This window comes from Tachyglossus aculeatus, chromosome 9 (assembly GCF_015852505.1).
Source record: "Tachyglossus aculeatus isolate mTacAcu1 chromosome 9, mTacAcu1.pri, whole genome shotgun sequence".
Classification (NCBI taxonomy): domain Eukaryota; kingdom Metazoa; phylum Chordata; class Mammalia; order Monotremata; family Tachyglossidae; genus Tachyglossus; species Tachyglossus aculeatus.
Genome location: NC_052074.1, coordinates 28,943,150 through 28,970,159, shown reverse-complemented (window position 1 = coordinate 28,970,159; position 27,010 = coordinate 28,943,150). Strand labels below are relative to the sequence as shown.

General features: G+C 43.4%; 1 protein-coding gene across 1 annotated transcript; it reads right to left on the bottom strand.

Annotated features, from left to right (window-relative positions):
• Window positions 1–636: 636 nt before the first annotated feature.
• Window positions 637–19,718, bottom strand: OPN5 (opsin 5). Its single transcript, XM_038751802.1, has 6 exons — window positions 19,583–19,718; window positions 16,191–16,310; window positions 13,534–13,704; window positions 11,165–11,499; window positions 2,782–3,023; window positions 637–700 (listed from the first exon to the last, which is right to left on the bottom strand). The coding sequence occupies exons 1-6, from the start codon at window positions 19,716–19,718 to the stop codon at window positions 637–639; spliced, it is 1,068 nt and encodes a 355-aa protein (XP_038607730.1).
• Window positions 19,719–27,010: the final 7,292 nt, after the last annotated feature.

The window sequence follows — 27,010 nt, the reverse complement described above, 5'->3', positions numbered from 1 at the left end:
TGTAATCTCCTTGAGGACAGGGATCATATCTCCTAACTCTATTGTATTCTCCCAAACGTTTAGTGGTGCACATAGTCGGTGGGCAATGAATACTACTGATTGATTTGGCAAGGAGAAAAGCCGTCATCTCAGGGCCAGCTTTGACTTCTTTCCTGTCCCCAGAGCTAGGGCAGGATAACTATGACTACTCATTCTGCCCAAAAAGTCATCGGAGGTGATGTTCGTATCTGTTCATGGAGCCATCACCACCTTGAAGTGGGTACCAATGGTTATATCTGTTTCCAAAATACCTAGCAAACCTCCAGACCGAAATCCACCCATTTGGCTGTCCTCCCTATTCAATTCTTAGATTTCTTCTCTTGGGCAATTAAGAGAGAACCAACTAGAACTTGTGCCACATAGACATGGAAACCAGAAAGTTGCTCTCCTCGTGTGCACTCTCTTGAAATTACCAGGAATCCATGACCACTGAATGTGTTTCAACTAGAGAAACAGAATGTAGAGCACAAGATGGCTAGAGTCATGTCAAAACAAAAGACGCAGTCACAATGAACATATTTACAAGGACGAAGTAAGTGAGGGTCCATGGGATAGCTTTCCTGTGCAGGTGCCCATCTTCATACTTCCTGCCCACCTTCATACTTCTTGATGTGGTCCAGAAACTGCCGAAGGCTTTCTGATGGTGGACACAGAATGCAATCTACAATGCGGGGAGGAAAAAATGAAGTTTCACGTCACGTGAAGAAACTTGGACTACCACGAAGACTTACATTTGAGAGTGATAAATAGGGTAGTTGGACATACTCTAATTTTAAAAAATTGTTTAAAAATCCAATCAATAGTATAAATTGAGTACCTACGTACAAAGCTCTGTTCTAAACACTTGTGAGAGTACAATAGACGTGGCAGACACTATACTGTCCATCAAAGAGCTTATAACAATCATGGGAGAGATGGTCCCTAAAATAAATTAGAGAGGAGGAAGTGACAGAGTATAAAGAGATGCACTAAAGGGAGGTATAGGCACTTAAGTGCTTAGAAGGTGCAGACATGCTGAAGTGACAGGAGGATATAAAGTGGTAAGATTAGAAATTTATCAGGGATGGCCTGGAGGAGATAGAGTGAAAAAAACATACACCAAAAAACAAACAAACCACAAAACCTTACAAGAAGGACCTTGGGTGAAAGTAATCATAAATAGCATCTCAAATGTATTATTTTACATGGCCTAGTGGGAAGAACACTGGGAGTCAGTGTCAGTTTCTTCATCTTTAAAAAAGGGATTAAAATACCTGGTCTTCCTCCCTCAGGCAGGGACCATTTCCAACCGTATTATCTTGTATCAAACTGATGTTCAATACTTGACATCTCTTAAGCACTAAACAAGTAGCATAATAATTATGACACTAATTATTTTGGTTTTGCCCTCACCATAGCCATAGGAGGTAAGCATCAACCAGTGTCTTCCCTATTTTGAGGGTGGGAAACTCGGCACAGAGAGGTTAAGTGATTTAGGAGAATCACTCAACATAAGAGTGACAAGCTGACACACATTAAGGTCTCCTGAATTCCTGAATGATCTTTCAGCTAGACCATACTGCTGCTTCAATGCTTCTCTGTTACCTCCGGCCCACCAGCTGCATGGTGAATCCTGCTGGCTGACTGTCTTCTCCCAAACCTACAAAGAAGCATGTCAACTCTATAGCCCTGTGTCATCCAACTTGATCAAAGTTCTGTTCAGTGCCTGGCATGACTTCGGGGCAGCTAAACAAGGTCGTAGAGGAAGATGTCAATTATATTACAAATAAGTGCAGGTTCTACTATTGGCTTTAGTAATAATAATAATGGCATTTGCTAAGCACTATGTGCAAAGCACTGTTCTAAGCGCTGTGGGGGATATAAGGTGATCAGGTTGTCCCACGGGGGGCTCACAGTCTTAATCCCCATTTTACAGATGGGGTAACTGAGGCACAGAGAAGTTAGGTGACTTGCCCAAAGTCACACAGCTGACAATTGATGGAGCCGGGGTTTGAACCCATGACCTCTGACTCCAAAGCCAGGGCTCTTTCCATTGAGCCACGCTGCTTCTCTTTAAGGCACTCAGTCAGCACTTCCCCGCTTACCTTACCTCAGTGATCTTCTACTACAACCCAACCTGCACATTTTACTCCATTTTATTCACCGTGACTTGATCTCATCTGTATCACCACTGACCCTTTGCTCACTCCCTCCCTCTGGCCTGAAATTCTCTCCTCCTTCATATCTGACAGACCACCACTCTCCTCACCTTCAAAGCTATCATTTCCCCTACTCCCTCTCCCTTCCTCATCACCTGCAAACTTATGTTACGTACCTATAATTTGTTTTAACGTCCATCTTCCCCAGGGGACTCTATGCTCCTTGTGGTCAGGGAATGCGTCTACCAACTCTGTGATATTGTACTCTCCCAAGCACTTACCTCAGTGCTATGCATCCAGTGAGCACTTATATATCATTGATTGATTCTAGAGGTTATTAATGAAAAGAGAAATGTAACCGGAACAACAAGGGCTGAAAATGAATCATCGCACTTTAATGCTTACCCAGGAGATGGGATATTTAAGGATCTTTGCATCCGTGTCACACACGAAACTTGGGCCACACATCTTCAGCCAAGACAGGACATCGTGGCCAAATGGACCACCTTACCCAGCCTCTCTGACGATGCACCCCCAGGTATCTTTGAAGGGCCAGACCCTAAGGGCATGAAAAGTCTCCCATTTCATCCCCACTCCAAGTTACCTGGAGTTCTTCGAAGATTCCTTCTTGCCTGTTTTCGGCCCACCAGATCGGCAACAGGAAATTTTGCAATCGATGACCTGGTAAATAATCGGGTTATACATCGCTGCCGATTTTGCAAGCAGGGTCGGCACCACGGAAAACTGAATGGGAATGGAGTCGGGCTGCCCGAAGGCTGACCACAGGGAAACCACGGCGTAGGGGATCCAGGCTATCAGGAATCCTGCACAGATCAACATTGCCACCTGGTGAAGGAAGAGCACAATGTGACACAATCCACAGATTGGGAGGGGAGAGACAACAGAGAGAAATCACAAACCAGAGAAACATGGGGACACGAGGTGAAAGAATAGAGGAGTGGTCTGTCCCCCAGCTCCCAGACTGTCAATCATATTTACTGAGCACTTACTGTGTGCAGAGCACTGTACTAAGAACTTGGGAGAGTACAATATATAAACACATTCCCTGGTTACACCAACCATTGCAAGAATGAAGCCTCCCTTCCCAACATTCCCAACATAGCATCAGGATGATAGTGGCAGTCTGTAACTAACACAATAGTTCTAGGGAAGCAGCACTGTATAGAGAAAACATGGCCCTGGATGCCAAAGGACCCGGGTTCTAACCCCAACCCTGACACTTGCCTGCTTTGTGACCTTGGGCAAGTCACAAAACTCCTCTGTGACCCAGTTTCCTCAACTCTAAAAAGTGGATTCAACATCTGGTCTCCTCTATATTTCCCCACTCCTTAAGAACCTCCAGGAGTTGCCCATCCCTCCACATCAAGCAGAAACTTCTTACCATGAGTTTTAAAGCACTCAATTACCTTGCCCCTCCTACCTTACCCCACTGATTTCCTACAAATACCCAGCCTGCACATTTCATTCTTCTAATGCCAACCTGCTCACTATACCTAGATCTCACCTATCTCACTGGTGAACTCTCACCCATGTTCGGCCTCTGGTCTGGAACCCTCTCCCTCTTCATGGCCAATAGATGAGCGCCTCCCCCCCCCCCCCCCCCCCCAACTTTCCAAGCCTTATTAAAAGCATATCTCCTCCAAGAGGTCTTCCCCACCTAAGCCTCATTTCCCCTACTCCCACTCCCTTCTACATCACCCTTGCACTTGGATTTTTCACCCTTTATTCACCCCTCCCTCAGCCACAGATCTCTGTCTCCCCCTCTAGACTGCCAGCTCACTGTGGGTAGGGAACGTGTCATTTCTGTTATATTGTACTCTCCCATGCACTTAGTACAGAGCCCAGCACAGAGTAAGTGTTCAATAAATGTGATTGTCTCTCATAGGGATCACAATCAAAGCAAGAATCAGAGACTGAATCCAGCTTACTTACCTTGTATCTACTCCAGCACTTAGTTCAGTGTTTGGTACATAGACAATGCTTAACAAATATTTCAATTATCATTAGAGTTATTACCCTTGGATTGATAAAGGAACCTGAGGATAGCTCTCCCAGGGAAAGTTTAGCTATCAAATCAATCGTATTTATTGAGGGCTTAACTCTCCCCACCTTCAAAGCTTTATTAATAGCACATTTTTTATGGTATTCATTAAGTGCCTATTATGTCCCATTCACTGTACTAAGGCAATCAGTTTGGACACAGTCCATGTCCCACATGGCACTCACAGTTTTATTCCTCATTTTACAGATGAGACAAATGAGGCACAGAAAAGTGAAGTGACCTGCACAAAGGTCACACAGCAGACAAGTGGTGGAGCCGGAATTAGAACCCAGCTCCTTCTGATTCCCGGGCCCATGTTCTATCCACTAGGCCACACTGCTTTTCAAAGAGGCCTTCACCACATAAGCCCTCTTTTTCCTTGCGCACTCCCCTTTCAGTATTGTCTATGCATTTGCATCTGGGACCTTAGGGCATTTGATATTTTGCCTCACCCCCATCCCCACAGCAATTATGTATATATCATTAAAATAAATATAAATTATTTATTTATATTAATGTCTGTCTCTCCCTCTAGACTGTTAGCTCATTATGGGCAGGGAACATGACTGCTAATTCTGTTGTAATGTACTCTACTAGGCACATAGTACAGTGTACTACACATCCACAATAAATGCCATTGATTGATAACACCACTTTATTGTTGTATTGTACTCTCCCAAGCTCTTAATATAGTTCTCTGCACACAGTAAGTGCTCAGTAAATATAACTGACTAATTGAACAAACAGTACAGAATAAGTTTTCTAGCCTTCAGGAAACACTTACCAACCCAGATTTGAGTTCAAGGAAAGCTGAGTATCAGTAAATGAGCTGATTTGAGTTTCATCTGGAAAACTCATCAGCTCAGAATTATTGCTTCCTTTGACTAAAATCTCTCTCTGGCTTCCCTGGAGTGCTAGATAATGGGAATTAGACAATGGCCCACACCATTAAAACAGGGCTTCACCAAAACAGAGCCTTTCCCCTTCTTTACAGATTAAGGTGGTCTTTAGGTCAGCTTGATCTAGGATTTTGAAGTAAAATTACATTACACTTCCCTCTATCAGATGGCTCAACTCCACCTGATAACTCAGAATTGGCACTGAATGCTTGAGGGGAACAGCGTCCAGTTCATTAGCAGGTCATGGAGAATCAAGTAATGCTCGCTTTCTGAAAGATCCAACTTAGCTTAAATCAATCAGTGATATATTGATTCCAGTGGCAGTTACACCTCCCTGAATTGCTGTTCCTTGAATGGTCAGCAAAGATCAAAGTTAAGGCATTCAGCTATTCCCCCTCATTTAAATGCCTCTGTCCTCATCCCCCCTTGCTAGCATCCCTTGATGTCTTTTCCACACCTCAGTAAGTGTCCCCTTGTCCTGCTAAATTCTACCACCAGCAGTAAACTAACTTGTCCCACCTTTTCCTTATTTCTCCAACTTCTCCTAATTGCCCCTCTCTACTCAATGGGTCCTTTCCTTCCTTATTCTCTTCATTTTCCCCTCTCCTATTCTTGTCTTTTGTCTTTTTTCTAATGGTATTTGCTAATTGCTTATTATGTGCCAGGTACTGTACTAAGAGCTGGAGTAGATACAAGCTCATCAGAGTGGACATAGTTCATACTCCATGTTGAGCTCACAATCTTAGCCCGTATTTTACAGATGATGGATATGAGGTACAGAGAAGTTAAGAGACTTGCCCAGGGTCACACAGCAGGCCTGGGGCGGAGTCAAGATTAGAACCCAGATCCTTTGACTCTCAGGCCCGTGCTTTTTCCATCGGGTCACACTGCTTCTGTCCTTTAGCTTGTATCACAGCTCCCACATGGCCGAGCAGCCAAGCCTTGAGAGGGAAAACAGCTAGCCTCCAAACTCAAGGAAATCAAGAAGTGGAGAAAAATCAATCAACTCTACTGAGTGCTTATTGTGTGTGGAGCACTTTACTAAGCACCTGGGAGAGGACAATAAAATAGAAGAGACCAGACACACCACAAAGAGGGACGAAGTGGAGCAGGAGAAAAGCAAATAAAAGGGGAAATGATGAAAAAATATATGAAAAAGACGAGAATAAAAAATAGAGAGGACTCCTCTATCTCCTTCACCTGAGACTCTTAGAATGGTGGGAGCAGGCATTGATTTCTCATTCATTAATTTGATCGTATTTATTGAGTGCTTACTGTGTGCACAGCACTGTACTACGCACTTGGGAGAGTACAACAATAAACAGTCCCATTCCCTGCCCTCAATGAGCTTACAGTCTAGAGTCGGGGAAACAGACATCAATCCAAATAAATAAAAATACAGATATATACACAAGTGCTGTGGAACTGGGAGTGGGGAAGGGCAAAGGGATCAAGTCAGGGCGATGTGGAAGGGAATGAGAGATGATGAAAAGTGAGGCTTAATCTGGGAAGGCCTCTCGGAGGAGATGTTTCCGCAACAAGGCCTTGAATGGGGAGAGAGCGACTGACTGTCAGACCTGAAGAAGGAGGACCAGAGGCATCCTGCAAGGGGAGAAATGCATCTAGGGACTAAATAAGCCACTCCAACTTGTGTGGTGGAAGTGGAATAGCCCAGACAGGCCCCAGTTTGGGGGCCAGATAGCTCAATTGCCATCTGACCCATAAAAATAATAATAAATAATAATAATATTTATTAAGTACTTCCTAAGTGTCAAGCACCATTTTAAGCTCTGGGGAAGATACAGGATAAAAAGATCAGGCACAGTACTCATGCTCTAAGTAGAGGGGAGAACAGGTATTGAATCTCCATTTTACAGATCAGGTAACTGAGGCACCAAGAAGTTAAGTGACTTGCCCAAGATCACACAGCAGACATGTTGGGGGGACAGGGATTAGAAACCTGGTCCTCTGACTTCTGGGCCACTGCCTTATCCACTAGGCCTCACTGCTTCTTAGAAGCACCCTGATGATAGGATTCCGGTACCAACTTTCATCTAGGCTTTTCTCTCTGCCTTTGCCTGGAGCCTCAGCTGAGTGAGAACAACCCCTCTGTGTTCTGTTGAATTGCTATGGAAGCTTGCTTCCGAGAGACGGAAAACTGGAGGCTTCGGGGCGCGTGTGTTGTTTATAAGTCTCCGAATACTCAACATATATAGAAATCAACACAACTTGAGCAGATGTTTGGGGGGTTTAAACACTTCTGTCATCTGTTCTACTTTGGAGAGTCCTATGCTGATTTCACAACATCTCTTAAGTGGCTTTTGAAGCCAGGCCCTTGTGCTTTTCTGCCAAGGGTGTTAACATAACATAAATTAGTGCTTAGCAACTGATAGTTTCTACATCGCCTATATTTTCTACTTCTCTGGGAGTTGGAAGTAGAAGACAGCTGGCCGTTACAAACATTTGCCTTGCACTTTTCTTTATAAAGTGCCGAATTCATTGGCTAGTGGCAGAACCAATGAACATGATTTTCTGATCTTGGAATAGCACAGTATAAGACAAAATGTTTTGAATGATTAAAAATTCATTCATTCATTCATTCAATTATTTATTGAGCACTTACTGTGTGCAGAGCACTGCAGTAAGTGCTTGGGAGAGTACAATATACCAACAGACATATTTCTCAGCAGTTGCTAGTGGATACAGAATGAGCCTGGGAGTCAGAAGAACCTGGGGTCTAATCTCAGCTCTGCCACTCATCTGCTGTGTGATCTTGGACAAGTCATTTCATTTCTTCCTCTGGGCCTCAGTTACTTCATCTGTAAAATGGGGATTAAAACTTTGAGCCCCTTCTGGGACAGGGACTGGGTCCAACCTGGTTAGTTTATATTGACCCCAGTGTTTAGTAGAGTTCCTGACACATAGTAAGCACTCACCAAATGCCATAAAAAAAAAAATCAAGTAAAGTTAGAGCAAGGAAAAATGAGAAAAGAATAGAGATGGTTTTGAGCTCCAAAGTGGCAAAGAAAATGATCTTTTATAAATGGAAGCAAGACATGTGAATTGACAAAGTGTTTCAAAGCCGAGTATAAATTGAGTTTAAACTCATTCATTCAACCATATTTATTGTGTGAACTGTTCACACGACACAAACCTTTCCAACTATTCGTTTTTTCTACTTACTTTCCAAAGCTGTTTCCCAATGTCTCGTCCTCCTTATTTATCACTCATTTCATACTGCACAGTCAAAACTCCCTCCAATGTACAATATTTTAAACTAGTTGACACCATTTATCCTTCTCGTGCATTTTTTTTCCCTCACCAGCTTTTTTCCCCTCTTCCCACATGCCTCAACATACTCTGTTGCACTTTTTTGTCAACTCCACCAAGCCAACCTCAACATCCACTTCAGAATCTTCTATGACAAAAAGTTATTTCCTTTTCATCTCTTTCACTTAGCACGTGATCAAAGACCCTTAGAAATATCCGATGGGGGAATCTGGAGTGTAAATAAAACCATAGCCGGACTTAGTTTCATTCCATTCTTTGGTAAGGGTTATACGTATTCTGAGAGAGTACAGTGAAACTGGATAGGTAGAAATGAGCCTTGTTGTGTCTCCTAAGTCTATTACACTACTCTCCTAAGTGCAAATAGTGCTCTGCAAATTATAGGTTCTCAGAAAATGAATGAATATTGGACTCCAATTACTCTAAATGGTATATGTGGTTATATTTAATATCTTAAAGGAATTAAGACAAAATAACTATTACAGCTTTGTTCTAAATCAAAGATATAAATGGAATTTTGGAAGTAGAAAAAAGAAAAAGACTCGAGGGCAAAACAGTTGCATTTTCAAACTAAAATAGCAAAACTAAGAAAGAAACCAAAAAAAATAGCTCATCCAAAAAACAAAGAAAGACTGTCCAAATGCAAACTGCTCAGGCTTTGGAACACAAAAGAGCTTGTCTGGCAAGAAACCAAAGACCTGTGGACCGTGAAGTATTTATTCCCCCAACTCATGTTGGATTGTGCATACACAAAGGAATAGTCATATTTGTGCTAATTTATCTCCGAAACTTGGCAACTGCACAGAATGGGGTTGGGAGAACCAGGTTTATCATTCATTAAAGTCACATTTCTAAAGCTCCTGGGTTGGGGAGACCCTGAGTCCTACCTACTAGGCAAAATTTGGTGAATTGGGTGAACTCCAGGTACTTACCATCTAAGAATGAGACAACCTAGTTGTAAAACACAGGCTTTTCCAAAAGCAATAGTTAGGACAATTACCAGTGCTGTAGTTATTCTAGGTATTTCCAATCTACTGCCTAGAGAAGTAGCATGGCCTAGTGAATACAGCACAGGCCTCGCAGTCAAAAGGACCTGGTTCTAATCTCGGCTCCACCACTTGTCTTCTATGTGCACCTGGGCAAGTCACGTAACTTCTCTGTGCCTCAACTACCTCATCTGTAAAATGGGAATTAGGACTGTGAGCCCCACGTGGGACAGGGACTGTGTCCAGGCTGATTTGCTTGTACCCACCCTTGCACTTAGTACAGTGCCTGGTATAAGCTAAGCACTTAAATACCACAATTATTATTTTTTATATGAATTTAGCTCTAAATCACCTGGCTTAGGTAATCAAAAAGTGCAGAATCAGGCAGCCAACACCCACGAAGACAGCCAGATGGCAGGGCCCCAGAGTAGAAATTCAGGCATACCCTCTCCCACAAAATCAATCATAGTTATTAAGTGCTTGCTGTGTTCAGAGCACTCTACTAAGCACTTGGGAGAGTATAACAGAGGAGTTTACAGTCTAGAGGGGAAAAAAGGACTGAACATGGTCAGCAGAAAAGAATTACTAGGGAAAACATGAAACAATTATAGTATAGGGGTCTGAAGGAAGAGTAAGGTCTGTAGTCACCCTAAGACTTGCATCCCATGGTGTCTTTCACTCTCCCCCCTTCTCTCTTCTTTCCCTGGCTCCACAACTAGCCTGCACGTAACCTTGGCAAGTCATCTAACTTCTCTGGACCTCAGTTTCCCCATCTTTAAAATGGGAATTAAATTACCTGATCTATTTCTTCTTCAGACCGTGAGCCCCAAGTGAAACAGTAACTGTGTCAGATCTATTTACAGTGTATCTACCCAAGCACTTCGTTCAGTGGATAGAGTACAGCCCAGGGAGTCGGAAGGATCTGGGTTCTAATCCCAGGTCTGCCACAAGCCTGTTGTGTGACCTTGGACAAATCACTTAACTTCTCGGTGTCTCAGTTACCTTAGAGGTGAAATGGGAATTAACACTGTCAGTCCCATGTGGGAAAGGGACTGTGTCCAACCTGATTATCTTCTATCTACCCCAATGCATAGTACAGTGCCTGGCACATAATAAGCACTTAACTACCATTAAAAAAAAATTGGACTGTGTCTAACTGATTAGGTTGTATCTACTCCAGCACTGAGTAATCACTTAAAAAATATATTATGGTATATAATAACAATAAGAATAATAATTTTGGTATTTGTTAAGTGCTTACTATGTGCCAAGCACTGTTCTAAACACTGGGGGAGATACAAGGTAATCAGGTTGTCCCACATGGGGCTCACAGTCTTAGTCCCCATTTTCCAGATGAGGTCACTGAGGCAGAGAGAAGTTAAGTGACTTGCCCAAAGTCACCCACCTGATAAGTGGTGGAGCCGGGATTAGAACCCATGAACTCTGATTCCCAAGCCTGTGCTCTTTCCACTGAGCCTCTCCCCCTCCACCTCCCTCCCTCCCTCCCTCTCTCTCTCTCTCTCTCTCTCTCTCTCTCTATATATATATATATAGAGAGAGAGAGAGAGAGAGAGAGAGAGAGAGAGAGAGAGATACAGTGCTTGGCATGGAGTAAGTTCTTAACACATACCACAATCATCATCATGCTTTCTTCTCCTCCCACTCCTTCCTCCTCTTTCCCATAGTTCTTCCTTCCCTTTGTCCACCCAACCAGGTTTTAAGGATCCAAGAAAGTGCACACTCCTCCGATACCTTTGTAAGCTTCATTTCCAGCACGTGGCTGTTCTGGATCCGGCTGTCAAAATGGGCCACTTCTTTGGTGGATGACTTCACCTTAGCGATAATCTTCACGTAGGAAAACACAATCACGGCTGTTGGCAGCAGCAGGCAGAAGAAGAGGATGTTCAGGATGAAGGCCTGACAAGCCACCGAGGCCTGAGCCAACCACCAGTCCAAGGTACACGAGGTACCAAACGGCTCGGGAGCATAGTTCCCCAGCCCCACCAGGGGCATGGTTGCCCAGAAGGAAGCGTAGGACCAAATGATCGCCAGGCAGATGTAAGCGTGATGTCTCTTCAGCCAGGTGCCTGGGGACAAGAAAGGGCAACATCACCAGAGAACAAAGCTACTGAAAAAGGAGAAGAAGAGCCAGTAAACTATACCCAACGCTTAGAACAGTGCTTTGAACAAAGTGCTTAATAAATGCCATCATTATTATTATTATTATTATTATTGTTGTTATTATCCCTAGGGATGGGGCAAAAGAAAATGCCCTATGATGCTCCTTTCTAATCTACAATGCCAGTTTGTAGAGGAATTGCTTGGAAATAAAGGACTAGGGTTGGGCTCTGGTCACTCAAAGGAAAAATAGTAGCCTCAAGGCTGTTTGAGAATAAAAACATGGTACTTAAACATTACTCTGTCGTCCAAAGAGGTTAAAGTACTTTTTCTCACAGCATCCTTGTAAGGACCGGGATTAGGATGAGACTAGACTGTAAACTCCTCTAGTCTGCAAGCTTCTCTAGATTGTAACATTGGCTATATTTTATTCTCCCAAGTACTTAGTACAGTGCTCTGCACACAGTAAGTGCCCAGTGAATGACACTGATTAGAGATATTGGCTCCACTGAAATTCCTGGACGAGTGGCAGGTTTTGATTTTGTACCATTATAAGACAAATTACCTTGAGCCATTCCACTAGGAAAAAAGAGCCATCGAATAAACTTAAGGTTCTAAAGACATATTTCTTTTCACGATTCCATTTGGTAGCTTGGAAAACAATAACCTGGTATTTTCGTTTTTGCTTTTTTTAGCCAACCAAGAATGGAACCCCAAGTGCTGTCATTTTATAGCCATGGCCAAACCCAAGTGAATGTGTCCCGAGTTCAAAACTATCACAGAGAAAGATTTGATCTGAAAAAAACTATGTCCTACCCTAGTTACAGACCAAGCAAAGCTAAAGTGATGAGGACCATAAATAAAAACATATAATAATGATAGCATTTGTTAAGTGCTTACTAAGTGCCACATACTATACAAATTAGACCCCAAACCATTCTCCATCTTAACCTGAGGATCCTTTGTTAACCATCTTTTTCTGGACTACTAGAGATGCAAAAACATTTAGCACAGCCAGATCCATTATTCTCACTCTGCTGACCAATATTGCATGTCAATATTTTATTGACAAGGTGGCAGAGGTTTCTAAAATCCACTTTATGAAATGAAAACGATAATAGGGCCAAAGCATTTGTAACAGAAATTTAAACATCCCCCATCAAAAGGGCAATAAGAGTGAATTTCCAGCAATCATCACTGTCAAAGAGCAAACTCCATCTTAGTTAACATCTACCTTTGTGTTCTGGTAGACCTTGGAAGTTGGGAGCCATGTATTTCCCAGCTAAGGTCTTCCAGTTTAGAATTCTCTTCCCCTTGACAAACAAGGGAGACCAAATTAAAGAGGAAAACAGTGGTAATTTTTCCTATATAGGCTTCCGCCTATCTAGTGCCATTCCTCACAGAGTAATTATTCCGTTGAATTTGGTTACTCAACTTGTACAGTGATGATAGATTCTCCTGAAGAAAGAATGAGCAATTAGTGTTTGTGTTTCTATACAATATAGCCCCGTGGACCTGCTTCACCCATGAGTGGATTTTTTTTAATGGTATTTGTGAAGCACACATTATGTGCCAGGCACTGTACTAAGCACTGTACTTTGCACATAGTAAGTGCTTAACAAATGCTATCATCGTTATTCCACCCATCCACTAGGTAGACAGCCTGCCCCCATGGAACTCCAATAGTAATGAATGATAACACCTCAAAGAGAATCTTTCAGAGCCCAGGAAACATTGCCACCAAAAGAAGTCTCCCCAGATTTGTCCTGGAAGTGACATACTACCCTGGAACAAATGAACTGCCTTCCTTTCTGACATTCTTGCTTAGAAACCCTGGGTAAGGGGAGTACGCTATTATCAAGTAGTCCTTTTGTTTGCTCCATTAGTGAAAATCGTTGGAAGATGTGACTCCGGTGTAATTGTGAGTTTCAGTGTGGCTAAACCATCTCCAGGTAGAGCTAGGAGGAAAGGAGAAAAGGTCCGATGCAGACCTTCCTACTTACCATAAGATAAGTGGCAGATTTTCAAGTATCTATCCAGGCTGACAGCTGTCATGGTGATAAGGCTCCCACAGCCAAAGAAAAAACCAGCCCATCCATACCACCGGCAGCCCATCCAGCCGAACACCCAGCGATGACAGAAGCAAGAAACGATAGTGAAAGGCTTACCTACAACTTCAGAGGGGAAAGCAGTTCGTCACGTGAAATACCAGCGGGGGTGGGGGGGGGTGGGGGTCAAAGCACTCTCTCTTCTTTTTTCTTTTTTGTTTTTAGTTTTTCCCAACCCAACTGCCCCACTGGGTGGAGAAGAAGCAGCATGGCTCAGTGGAAAGAGCCTGGGCTTTGGAGTCAGAGGTCATGGGTTCAAATCCCAGCTCTGCCAATTGTCAGCTGTGTGACTTTGGGCAAGTCACTTCACTTCTCTGTGCCTCAGTTCCCTCATCTGTAAAATGGGGATTAAGACTATGAGCTCCACATGGGACAACCTGATTACCTTGTAACCTCCCCAGCACTTAGAACAGTGCTTTGCACATAGTAAGCACTTAATAAATGCCATTATTATTATTATTATTATTAGGGATTTGGGAGTAGGAGAAGGCAGCCGAGTCCCTGCCTTGGGATTGGTTCCACAGGAAGTCCAAAGAAAAGTTACTCCAGGAGCCGTTAGGCTAGAGCAAAGGGCAGAGGCTGGTTTAGGCAGAAAAGGGGGCTGGTATTTAGGCAGAGAGGCAACAAGCAAGCCTAGGTGGCTAAATCCCAGTTCTACTATTGACTCCGAATCCTTAACTTCCTTCAATATGGTCTCCTCTAAAGGGTGGTAATCAATAATAATTGTGCTGGGGTATCTACCAAATACAAGCAAATCAGGTTGAATAATAGACATTTCTGCCAGGGGATTCATTCATTCAATAAATCACATTTATTGAGCACTTACCGTGTGCAGAACACTGTATTAAGTGCTTGGCAGAGTACAATACAATAAACATCCCCTGCTCACAAGCCACCTCACTTCTCTGGACCTCAGTTACCTCCTTTTTATAATGGGATTAAGACTGTGAGCCCCTTGAGGGACAGGGACTCTATCCAACCTGATTATCTTGTATCTATCCCAGCACTTAAGAGTGCTTGGCACATAGTAAATGATTAACAAATACCACAATTATCATTCTTACTATTAAGATCATCAGATTGAACATGGTCCCTGTCCCATGTGGAACTCACCGTCTAAGGGGGAGGAAAAATTGATATTTGTAGCCCATATTTTCAGTTAAAGAAACTGAAGCACAGGGAAGTGATTTGCCCAAGGTCACAAAGCAGAACCCACATTCTCTGACTCCCAGATTCATGCTCTTTCCAGGCACTTTTTTTTTTAGAGAAGTTAAATGATTTGCCCAAGGCCATCCACTTGGCAAGTGGCAGAACCAGGACTAGAGCCAGGGTTTCCTGGTGTCCAGTTCTGTGCTCTTTCCACTAGCCCACACTCCCTTAGAAGTTCTGGTTGCAGCTGAGGAGGGGAGACGGTTCCCCATCCTTTCTCACACACCTACAAGAATGTCTCACTTGCTCAGTAGTGTGATTGGTATGCCCTCTCTACTTAACCTTTTTTTTTAAATGGTATCTGTTAAGTGCCACACAACGCACTAAGCACTGGGGTAAATATTAGTTAATCAGGTTGAACACGGTTCATGTTCCACATGGAGCTCACAGCATTAATCCCCACTTTACCGATGAGGTAAACGAGGCACAAAGAAGTTAAATGACTTGCCCAAAGTCACACAACAGATAAGTGGAGCTGGGATTAGAATCCAAGTTCTTCTGACTTTCAGGCCTGTGCTCTACCCATTAGGCCTCGCTGCTTCTCTACTCAAGTGGGCCTGCTTAGGAGACCACATGGAACTCCACTCACATTTGTAAAAGGATAAGAAATAGAAATTCATTCATTTCTCCTGGGAAATCATTGGCCCATGAATTGGTTGATCCCGCCGAACTGGGTATAAGCCTTTCTAAATGAATACACTTCCCAGATTTTTATTCATGCCTTGTATGAACCTACCAGTCCCAAGTTTTGAACCTATCATAACTCACTAGTAAAGAATGTGGCACAAAGTGACAGGTTTCGCTTGGGTGCTGGAATATTAATACTCAATATAAACGGAAAATTCTGGAGTACGTGCAAATGAAAAGCGGGAGCCTGTTTTTCCTATTGCAACAATGCAACCTAGTGCTTAACTATGATAAATGACAACAATACACTTCTGGAATTCCTAAAGAGGGTAGGAATTCCTTGCCTGCCTTTTCACTAAAAAGAACACTGCACTCTTCACATATGAAGCCGTGAGATTTCATTCACGTGCGTGGGTTGAAAAAAAAATTTCCCATTTTAAATAGTTTTCTCAATGGAGGTATTTTTTTAGATACTAGAAAAGGAAGTCTAAAAGATTGTAACATAAAGCACTTAGAAATGTTGATGTCTAAATGTGACTTTTTTAGCTAGAGTCTCTGTCTAGCCCTTTGACACAAACAGTTATCAGTAACTTCAAAGGGGACTCTCAGAGGACAAGATCAGAAATGTGGCAGGGATTTGGGGGAGATGTTCAGTAGAAATCAAAGACGACTTAGAATGTCTCAATTCAGGAGCAGAGAGTAGCAAGCTCTATTACCTGAAATCCCTAAATCACAGACTGCAAGGTTGACCGTCATTATTTCGGCAGGCCTCAACTTCTTTTTGCGTCTGGAAGACATATAAATGACATATCCATTTCCCAGGGTTGAGAGCACCCCTGAAAGAAAAGCATAAATGTCTTTTGGTGAATGACCCAGGAATCGTGGACCAAGGTGGGAGTCCTTTTGAGTGGCCTTCCTTGGCTGGGAAAGCTTTCTGATCTCAGGTCTGACCATCCACTAGTGGAAATATGTAGGGAGAAGGAAGCTCAGAAAGACAGCAAAATGATGGAGGGAGTAAAAGAGAAAATCCAGTGGTGGCATTTCTGGCAAGGAGGGAAATTTGATAGAAAGAGTTGCAAGAGTTACTCAGCCTGGAGAAGGTGACAATAAGACAAAAGGAAAAATGGAACATGGTTCCTAGAGATTGATATAAACGGCTTCCCAGATTCCCACCACGGGAATCAAATTCCCTGGCCAAACCACCTGGTCCATCTGGTTTCCCCCCTACACACACACACACACACACACACACACACACACACACACACCAACTATCCAATCACTCTAGCTAACCCTTAGAATGTACTGCATGGATATCTCCTTCAATCATATTATGTGCATAAGTTTTCATTCTTGTCTTCTTAGGACTTTAAATGCTTCTTTCTCTTGCGTTTTTTTAATGGTAATTGTTAAGCACTTACTATGTTTCAAACACTGTTCTAAGCACTGGAGTAGGTACAAATTAATTAGGTCTTACCCAGTCCCTATCCTGCCTGGGGCTCACAGTCTAAGGGAGAACAAGTCGCCCCATTTTTCAGTTGAGGAAACTGAGGCACAGAGAAAATTAGTGACTTACCCAAGGTCACTCAGCAAGCAATTGGCAGAACTGGGTTTGGAACCCAGGTCCCTCTGACTCCCAGTCCTGTGCTCTCTCCACTGGGACATGCTCCTGGACTTGTATGCTTGAAGAGCTCAGCACTGCTGGGCCCAACTGAATAGCCAGAGAATATACAAAGTTCTTTCCACTGCCAACTTCACAGATTCTCTTCCTTCCACGACTATCATTAGTGGTTCTTTTTAGCAGGGGACAAGGAAGCTTACTGGTCAGGAGGCAACTGAGACTTGGCAGTCACTAGGTGTCATGGGATATCTGGAAAAACCAAAGGTCTCTTGCCAAGGAGCAGCTATATGCAAGTCACAAATGCTCTCTTAATGGCCTACTTGTCTGCTATGTGACCTTGGATAAGTCACTTCCCTTCCTCTGTGCCTCAGTTCCCTCATCTTCAAAATGCGCATTCAACACCTGTTCTCCCTACTACTTAGACTGTGAGCCCCATAAGGGACCTGATTATCTTCTATCTAGCCCAGTGCTTAGAACAATGCTTAGCACATAAGAAGGACTTAAATACTATTATTATTATTATTATTATTATTACAATGGTCACAAGGTTAGGAAATCCCAGTTATTCAAACAAGAGCATGTGAGGGTCATCTGAGTGCAGAGCCCCAAACCAATCACTTGGGAGAGTACAACAGGGGTAAAAGACTTGAATCATGTCTTCATCGAGTTCAACAGCAGCAACACAGCAACATGGAAGCAGCATGCCTTAGTGGAAAGAGTACAGGCCTGGGAGATAATAATAATAATAATAATAATGATGGTATTTGTTAAGTGCTTACTATGTGCCAAGCACTGTTCTAAGCACTAAGCACCTAGGTGCTAATCCTGGATCTACCACTTCCCTGCTGTGTTCTTCCACTCTCAACTTCTCGATGTTTCAGTTTCCTCATCTAATAATAATAATAATAATGGCATTTATTAAGTGCTTACTATGTGCAAAGCACTGTTCTAAGCACTGGGGAGGTTACAAGCTCATCAGGTTGTCCCACGGGGGGCTCACAGTCTTAATCCCCATTTTAAAGATGAGGTAACTGAGGCACAGAGAAGTGACTAGCCCAAAGTCACACAGCTGACAATTGGTGGAGCTGGGATTTGAACCCCTGACCTCTGACTCCAAAGCCCGTGCTCTTTCCACTGAGCCACGCTGCTTCTCATCTGTAAAATGGGGTTTAAAATACCCGTTCTCCTTTGTCCATAGATTGTGAGTCCCTTGTGAGACAGTGTCCCATCTGCTTATTGTTGTATGGTACTCTCCCAAGCGCTTAGTACAGTGCACTGCACACAGTAAACACTCAAATACGATTGAACGACTGAATTGTCTATAGGCCCAGAGTTTGGCACGAGGTATGGTAGACTTTGGAAGCAAAATTTCTCTCTTCTACAATAAAGAGGAAATTAACATCTTGTAACCACCCTCATCTGGTCCTTCAAAATCTAAGCTTCCCCCACCATCACAGCACAAATGAGTTTGCACTTTCCTGGGGAACCCTTCATCTCATTCCAAGGTTATTGTGCAAATGCTCCTGATAAAACCCATTTTGGAAGCCACAAAGCACAAGCCCTATGGGCTGAGGTACTAGCAGATGGCAGAAAGAAATACCGCTCTAGTAAAAATGCTAGTATTTATCAAGAGATGACTTTGTGAAAAAGCACTATTATCATCATCAGTGGTATTCATTGAACACTTAATTTGTGCAGATCACTGTACTAAAAGCTTGGGAGAGTACAGCAGAGTGGTTCTCTGCCCAGAAGGAGTTTCCCATCTAACAGGGAAGTCAGACATTAATATTAAAGCACTGACTAAAGTGCTGGGGTAGATACAACATAATCAGATCAGACACAGTCGGAACACAGCACAGGGGTTCAGAATAGGAGAGAGAGGAGAAGGGGGATATTCAATCCCAATTTTAGAGATGAGGAAACTAAGGCATAGAGAGGTTAAATGACTTGCCCAAGGTCATACAGCAGGCATCCAGGTCTCCTAACTTACTCCCAGCCCCATGTTCTACTTGTAAGGCATGATGTCTAGCTGTATAAAAAGTGTGGCCATTCTACTCCTTTCAGGCACTTAAATACCACAATTGATATTACTTGACTTTATGTGAGTGTTCTCCATATCCCTCCAACTCCTCTCCCTGAGTCTCCTCTTCCCCACTTTCCACTCCACCCATCACCCTCCATCTCTCTGGGACCAAGACATAGGTCTGCTCACTTCCAGCCAGATCCACTCGACATGATACCTTTCTGAAGATATTGACACATCTATTCTTTTTATTTTGATGATTTATCAGCCACAGGGTCCAGATGCTCTGCTTCCATCTTAAAATTCCCTGGCTACCACCCTCCGCTCCTCCAGTGTCCTAGACACAGACCAATGGCCCTTTTCAAAAAAAGCAGTCGCCCTCCGTGGACTTTGCTGCCCATGAGAGCCAAAGGGCTTTCACTGTATTTTTCGACACCCTCCACGGAGAAATCAAAGAGCCTTACCGATTATCATCAAGTAAACTCCAGCCACTAGGTCGGCTTCCCAGGAGAGCTTAGATACAAAGGGGTCCCCTTCCCGGAGATAGTGAGGCAAGTAGTCCCCAAGCTGGGGAGTGCTGTAGTTAGTCATGCTGCTCATGGATCAGTCGCACTCTAAAAAATAAAAAGCAGAAGGGTCCTCTGAAGTACACGGCGTCGAGCACACAGAAAAACCTCCATGCACCTGAGACCTACGTAACACTTGTGTTTATGTACTTGCTGACTCACCTGACGGTCTTGCTTTTGTATGCCTTCCTGGCATCCGTTAGGAGAAAATGATAGGGTGCAATGACCAGATCACGCACAAGGAGAAGCTAAAAGATGAGGACTTTTCAGTCTGAAAGGATGAAGGCCGAGAGTTTTCAAAATACTGCAGGGAAAGGACAGATGGAATACATCAGAAACAGTGTAGCATAGTGGAAATAGCGCAGGCCTGGGAGTCAAAGGACCTAGGTTCTAATCCCGGCTCTGCCACTTGCTGGCTGGGTGACCTTAGGCAAGTCATTTCACTTCTCTGTGCCTCAGTAATCTCATCCATAAAATGGGGATTAGGACTGTGGGACATGGACTGTGTCTAACTTGATTAATTTGTATCTACCCTAGCGTTTAGCACAGTTCCTGACATAGTAAGTGCTTTTTAAAAATGCTTTATTAAATTAAAATTGTTTTATTTAAAAAGCATAGTAAATGCTTTTTTAAAAAATTAGCTGCTCTCTAAATCTCCCAAAAGGATTAAAGGAAAACAACTGCCATGTCCTGTGCTCTGACAGTTGGAAGATCTGGGTTCTAATTCTGGTTCTGCCACTTCAAGTCACTTAACTTCTCTGTGCCTCAGTTTCCTAATATGTAAAATGGGGGTTCAATACTTGTTCTCCCTCCCACTGAGATTGTGAGCCCCATATGGGACCTGATTTTATTGTATTTATCCCACTGCCAAGTATAGTGCTTGGCTCTTAAGTGCTTCACAAATGCCATAATTATTATTAAAGAGGATCTGTTCCAGAGGAAAGAAATACATGTTTACCTAGTAGGTAGTAAGTAAATTAAATTTGCTACCCCAGGAATTGGTACCATCAGGAAAAAAACAGTAACATTAAGGAGGATTTGGATAAAATATCAGATGAGAAAAGATGGCCATAATAGGTTACTAGAGGGAAAACGTTGCGGGGGTGGGGGGTTAGATGATGTGTCTGGAACTATGAGAATGGATGTCAGAGTCAGAAACCATCACACAGTTCCTCCAGGCATCCCGTGGTTACTGTCAGAGGCTCAGTTCTGATTGGTTGACCTTTTGGTTAGACCCAGTTTTGACTTTAAGTACGGTCTTGTATTCTGAAGCACTCTTGTCATGAAAATCTGAAAATGTGAGTAGCCAGCTGCCAGTCTTCAGCAGGCCAAAATTAGTCTCAACCCTGTGCATGTGGATTAGACAGGTCACTGGCTTCTCCTCCTTCTCCTTACAGCTTGCCTTTAAGCCATTTACTGTTCATCAGACTCTCCCTGGGAGGATGAGTGCTTAGGCTAAAGCAAAACCATTTGGTTGCCTACTAGCATCTTTAGTAAATGCTCAGGCTTTGTGCCCCACCAGAGAGAACGACACGCCCTATCTGAAAAAGGACAATGTGATACTTTGGGTTCTGTTAAGTGCTTGTGAAGAAAGACCCTTCATCAAGTTAGAGTTGTGATTATGAACTATCTGGTATTGTGGATTAGCTCAGGGTAGTTGGAAATCTGGACAGCAACAGGGATGAGTGTTGGAGAGGACATTTTAGAACATTAGAGCTGAATGTGACTGTAGTCCCTGACCGTAGTTCTGGTGGATTTCGATGTGGGGTGGAAGGTGACCTCGGGGATTGAAGTCATCTTCAAGACAACCTGGTCCAGTTCTCTGAAAGACTCATCAAACTGATTTCATTCAGAGAGGGGTGAGTCTAGTCTTCTCAAAGATTTCTAGGAAGGGAAACTCCCCTATCAACCTTCAAAATCCAATCCCTACTTTTTTTTTTTTGATTCTACACTTGCCATGTACTGCCCTAAATGCTGGGAAATGTGCACTGCAATCAGATCGGAGACAATCCCTGCCCTACATGGGTCTCACAAAAGGGAGAAGGGGTGTTTTATCTCCATTTTACAAAGTAGCAACTGAGTCACAGAGCAGTTTAATGATTTGCCCAAGGTCACACAGCAGACCAGTAGCTGAGCTGGGACATTTTGCCCCCCGGGCCTTGGGCTGATGATGACCATCAACCTTGTCAGAGGTCTATGGAGTTAGGGGTGGGGAATTGCAGTAAGAGCTATTTTCTGTGGGAACTGTAGTCAGTCATATTTATTGGGTGCTTATTGTGTGCAGAGTGCTGTACTAAGTGCTAGAGAAAGTACAATATAAAATGTAAGACACATTCCCTGACCACAAGGAGTTTATAGTCTAAAGGGGGAGACAGACATTAATAGAAATAAATTACAGATATGCACGTAAAAGCTGTGGGGTTAGGAGGGAGGATGAATAAAGGGAGTAAGTCAAGGTGACACAGAAGGGAGTGGGAGAAGAGGGAGTCCTATATGGATCTGTTGATCTAATTAACAGATTATTTTAGGGCTTTTTTTAATGGTGTTTGTTAAGCACGTACTCTGTGCCAATCACAATACTAAGTGCTGGGGTTGATACAAGCTAATCAAGTTGGACACAGTCCATGTCTCATGTGGGACTCACAGTCTTAATCCCCATTTTGCAGATGAAGTAACTGAGGCCCACAGAAGTTAAATGACTTACCCAAGTTCACACAGCAGATAAATGAAGGAGTCAGGATTAGAACCCAAGCCCTTGTATTAGATTTCTGTGCAGCACTGCAAACTGGAATCCTACCACCTGCAGCACACCAGAGGTTGCCAAAGAAACCACCTTGGTAGCCCCTGTAGTCTTGACTGCCCACATTAGCCAGGGTTCCTGCTGAACTTGCCCACCACGTGATATGCTCTAGGCAATCTTCTGTCCAAAATATTCACCACCGAGGCATGGCCACAACAGGCAGTGCCCTGGTTCCAGCTGCTTCACCCCCACTACCCCATTCCTCCCCTACACCCCTCATCCAGATTACCATGTGTAATAATAACAATAATGATGGCATTTGTTAAGCACTTACTATGTGTCAAGCACTGTTCTAAGTGCTGGGGCAGATACAAGTTAATCAGGTTGTCCCACATGAGGCTCACAGTCTTAATCCACATTTTACAGATGAGGTAACAGGCCCAGAGAAGTGAAGTGGCTTGCCCAAATTCACCCAGCAGACAAGTGGCAGAGCTGGGATTAGAATTAATGTCCTCTGACTCCCAAGCCTGGGGTTTTCCCACTAAGCCACGCTGCTTCTCTGTGTGACATACGTGTGGCAGATCAACAGAGAGATGCTTGCGAAAAATGAGAAACAGCATTGTCTAAAGGATAGAGCACAGACCTTGGAGTCACAAGGACCTGGTTTCTAAACCCAGCTCTGTCAGTTGCCTGTTGTGTGACCTTGGGTAAGTCACTTCACTTCTGTGCCTCGGTTACCTCATCTTTAAAATAGGTATTAAGACTGTGAGCCCCACTGGGAACCTGGACTGATTAGCTTGAATCTACCCCAACACTTAGTACAGTTCCTGGAACATAGTGCTAAACAAATGCCATTAAAAAAAGTAACTTAGCCTAGTGGAAAGAGCACGGGCCTGGGAGTTGGAGGACCCAAGTTCTAATTCTGACACCATCACTTGCCTACCGTGTAACCTCGGGCAAGTCGCTTCACTTCTCTGTGCTTCAGTTACCTCAACTGTAAAATGGGGATTAAGACTGTGAGCCCCAAGTAGCTTGTACCTACCTCCAGCACTTAGTACAGTACCTGGAACATAATAAGTGTTTAAATACCATGAAAGAGCCAGGCCCAGATTTGATAAACTATAAAAGGGCTTCATTTGGAACAGGAAGAAGAAATGATGGCACTATAGACAAGAATGGCTGGGGGAAGGGAAGGGTATGGAGAAAATTTATTTTGTTAATGATGTGCATTTAGCTATAATTCTATTTGTTCTGACGATTTTGACACCTGTCTACATGTTTTATTTTGTTGTCTGTCCCCCGCTTCTAGACTGTGAGCCCGTTGTTGGGTAGGGACCATCCCTATATGTTGCTGACTTGCACTTCCCAAGTGCTTAGTACAGTGCTCTGCACACAGTAAATGCTCAATAAATACGATTGAATGAATGAATGAATGAATGAATGAAAGCATTAAAAAAAAATTACAAAAGTTCTGGCTGTCCAGGGGATGGAAGAGACTTGGTCTGACATGGGAAATAAAGAGAGCATCAGGGTGAAGAATGATTTCCAATCAAGAGAGAAAGCTTCACTGTTAAACTGCCTAGAGATAAGAGGGAGAAGAGGGCACTTCAAAATTAATAGTCCAATCCCTGTCAGAAATCATTTAAAACTTCTTCTCAAGTAATGAACTTGGATAACTGTATTAACTGTGTGAATTTTACTCCCATTAACAAAAGTGTGATTTTACAATTATTTCCAATGCCTAGGTGATGGACAGACAATAGCCACAGTTTCCTAATGTGGAGGGGAGGCTGTGGGTGAGAAGCAGCATGGCTCAGTGGAAAGAACACGGGCTTTGGAGTCAGAGGTCATGGGTTCAAATCTTTGCTCCACCAATTGTCAGCTATGTGATTTTGGGCAAGTCACTTAACTTCTCTGTGCCTCAGTTACCTCCCCTGTAAAATGGGGATTAAGACTGTGAGCCCCATCTAGGATAGGGACTGTGTCCAACCTGATTTGCTTGTATGCATTTCAGTGCTGACAAATAGCAAGAGCTTAACAAATACCACAGTTATTATTAGTATTACCTCAAACTGCTTTGAGTCTGGGGCTGAGAGGGAATTGCCATTTCCAGCTTTCCTCACTTCATGGCAGTGTCTTCTGAAGCTGAAAGATGGACATGCTAGCCCCTGGATGCTCCCATCCTGTCTCTGGTTGGAGTCTGGCCCAAAGTCATCAATGAATAATAATAATAATGGCATTTATTAAGCGCTTACTATGTGCAAAGCACTGTTCTAAGTGCTGGGGAGGTTTGTCTGTCCCATGTATTTCTGCTAGGCCACAGGGCCTATCAGCAAGGTTCTCTCCACGCCCCTGCCTCTCACCCTCGCAATGATATGAGGGTCGGCCTGCGAAGAGACCAGGATCTGGGCTGGGTCAGTCGGTCAATCACGTTTATCGTGCACTTATCACTGTGTGCAGAGCCCTGTACTAAGCTCCGGGGAGGGTACAATAGAACAGTGTAACAGACACATTCTCTGCCCACAATGAGCTTACGGTCTAGAGGAGGAGCTATGTAAGATCAGTGTGTCTCTGGGCCCTGGCTCCATTTCCTCTCTGGCTGCCTGTAGATTTTGGAACTCTGGGGTCCTCTCTCACATTGGGGTTGGAAACATGCCTTGTTTGGGCATACCTCTATGGGCCCCAATTCCCTCATATAATAATAATAATAATAATGAGAATAATAATAATAATAATAACAGAGAAGATAAATGACTCACAAAGTCACATAGCAGGTTAGTGGGAGAGTCAGAATTAGAATCCAGGTCTCCTGATTCCCATTCCTGTGCTCTTTCTACCAGGCAATGCTGTTTCTTATTATTGTGATATCTGTTGAATGTGACAAGGACCTTACTAAATGCTAAGATGGACACAAGATGCTAGGATAGACGTAATTGAACTGGACACAGTCACTGTCCCAAATGGTGAGGGAGAACAGGTACCTTATCCCCATTTTACAGTTGAGTAAATTGAGGCCTATAGATTTCAGGTGACTTGCCCAAGGTTACCCAGCAGCTCTTTTAGGCAGAAAGGAATGACTGCTAATTCCATCCTGCCTTTTTGTTCCATTTCAGTGGCAAGTGGTCAGCAGATGAACAGAACAAACCATAAAAAAGAACATAATCAAGGCCATTGTTTTGAGCTCCTCAGAGTGACAAACAACCAAAGCTTATGCTCTAAGCCCTCAAACCCCAAGCACTCTGCAGATTGGCAAATGGCTCCAAAGCCAAAGATTTACCCAAGATCTCACAATAGGGGTAAACACCAAAATTGAGATCAAGATTTCCTCTGTTCCACTCCCTTTCTCCATTAAAAGACCATGCTTAAACTCAAATTCTTCCTCAATTAGCAATCTTTCCTATGAAAAGTGTAATTCCTATACTACACAGTTTGTATTTGTGGCAAAGCAGCAGTTTTGTTCCTTCACAGGATTCCAAAGAACATCCCAAAGGTACACCCTTATCAACCAGGTCCTTATTGATGACCATTTTAGTGACAGATTGCGATTAGGGATCTCCTCATAGACCCGATCAGCTAAATTATCCATCTCCCAACTTTTCCATCACCAATGAAGCCTTCTCTCTAATAAAGCGAGATTGCTGCTTTGCAAAGAAAAAAACCTAGAATGAACCCCACGGGCCCTTTCCCTTTTTAATGGTATTTGTTAAGCGCTTACATAGCCAAGCACTGTACTAAGTGCTGGGGCACATACTAGCTGGGTTGGACAGTGTCCATGTCCCACGTGGGGCTCACAGTTTTAATCCCTATTTTACAGATGAGGTAACTGAGGCACAGGGAAGTTAACTGCCTTACCCAAGGTCCCACAGCAGACAAACGATAAACTGTGATTAGAACCCAGGTCCTTTTGGCTCCCACTAGCCCATGTTGCTTCAGAAATTCAATCAGCTATTTTACAGGTAGGATTAATATTGCCTTTCTAACCCCCTTTAACTGAACTGCTGCTAGGACATCTGCTCCCTGTGTGTCATTGCTTTCCTAGGAATGAACTGTGAGGTATATGCACCTCAGACCCAAACTCCCCTGTCAGTAATAAAGCACCTCTTCCAAGAGATATGCTAGCAATCACAATGACAGTCCATAAACAATGCTCTTTAACTCATGCTGCCTCTTCTTACACTATTTCCAAAAAGCTGTTCTGCTCCTCTCCACTGGCTTTCCAAGTGAGATTTCCCCCAATTAAACTCACCCTTAAAAGGGACAGCAAAAGTAGTCTCTTTTCCACTCAGCTCCTACCTGTTCTCGGGCTACCAGCAGGAATTCCTTGTGGCACTTCCCAGAGACCAGTCCCTTCACTCTGGACCTTACCACAGAAAAGGCATTTATTTTCTAGAGAGCCCTGCTTTCTCCTCCCTCCTTCCCTCCTCCAGTCTCCTGGAGAACCAATAGCATCTCCAGAAAAATATCATCTTAATACACTGTGACCCGGTGGGGGGACACAGCTTGGGAAGGCTGATTTAGTGAACAGTGAAAAGGCTTTTTCCGAGGCATTCAAAAATAAAATCGCCTTTCCTCCTGTGAGAAAATAT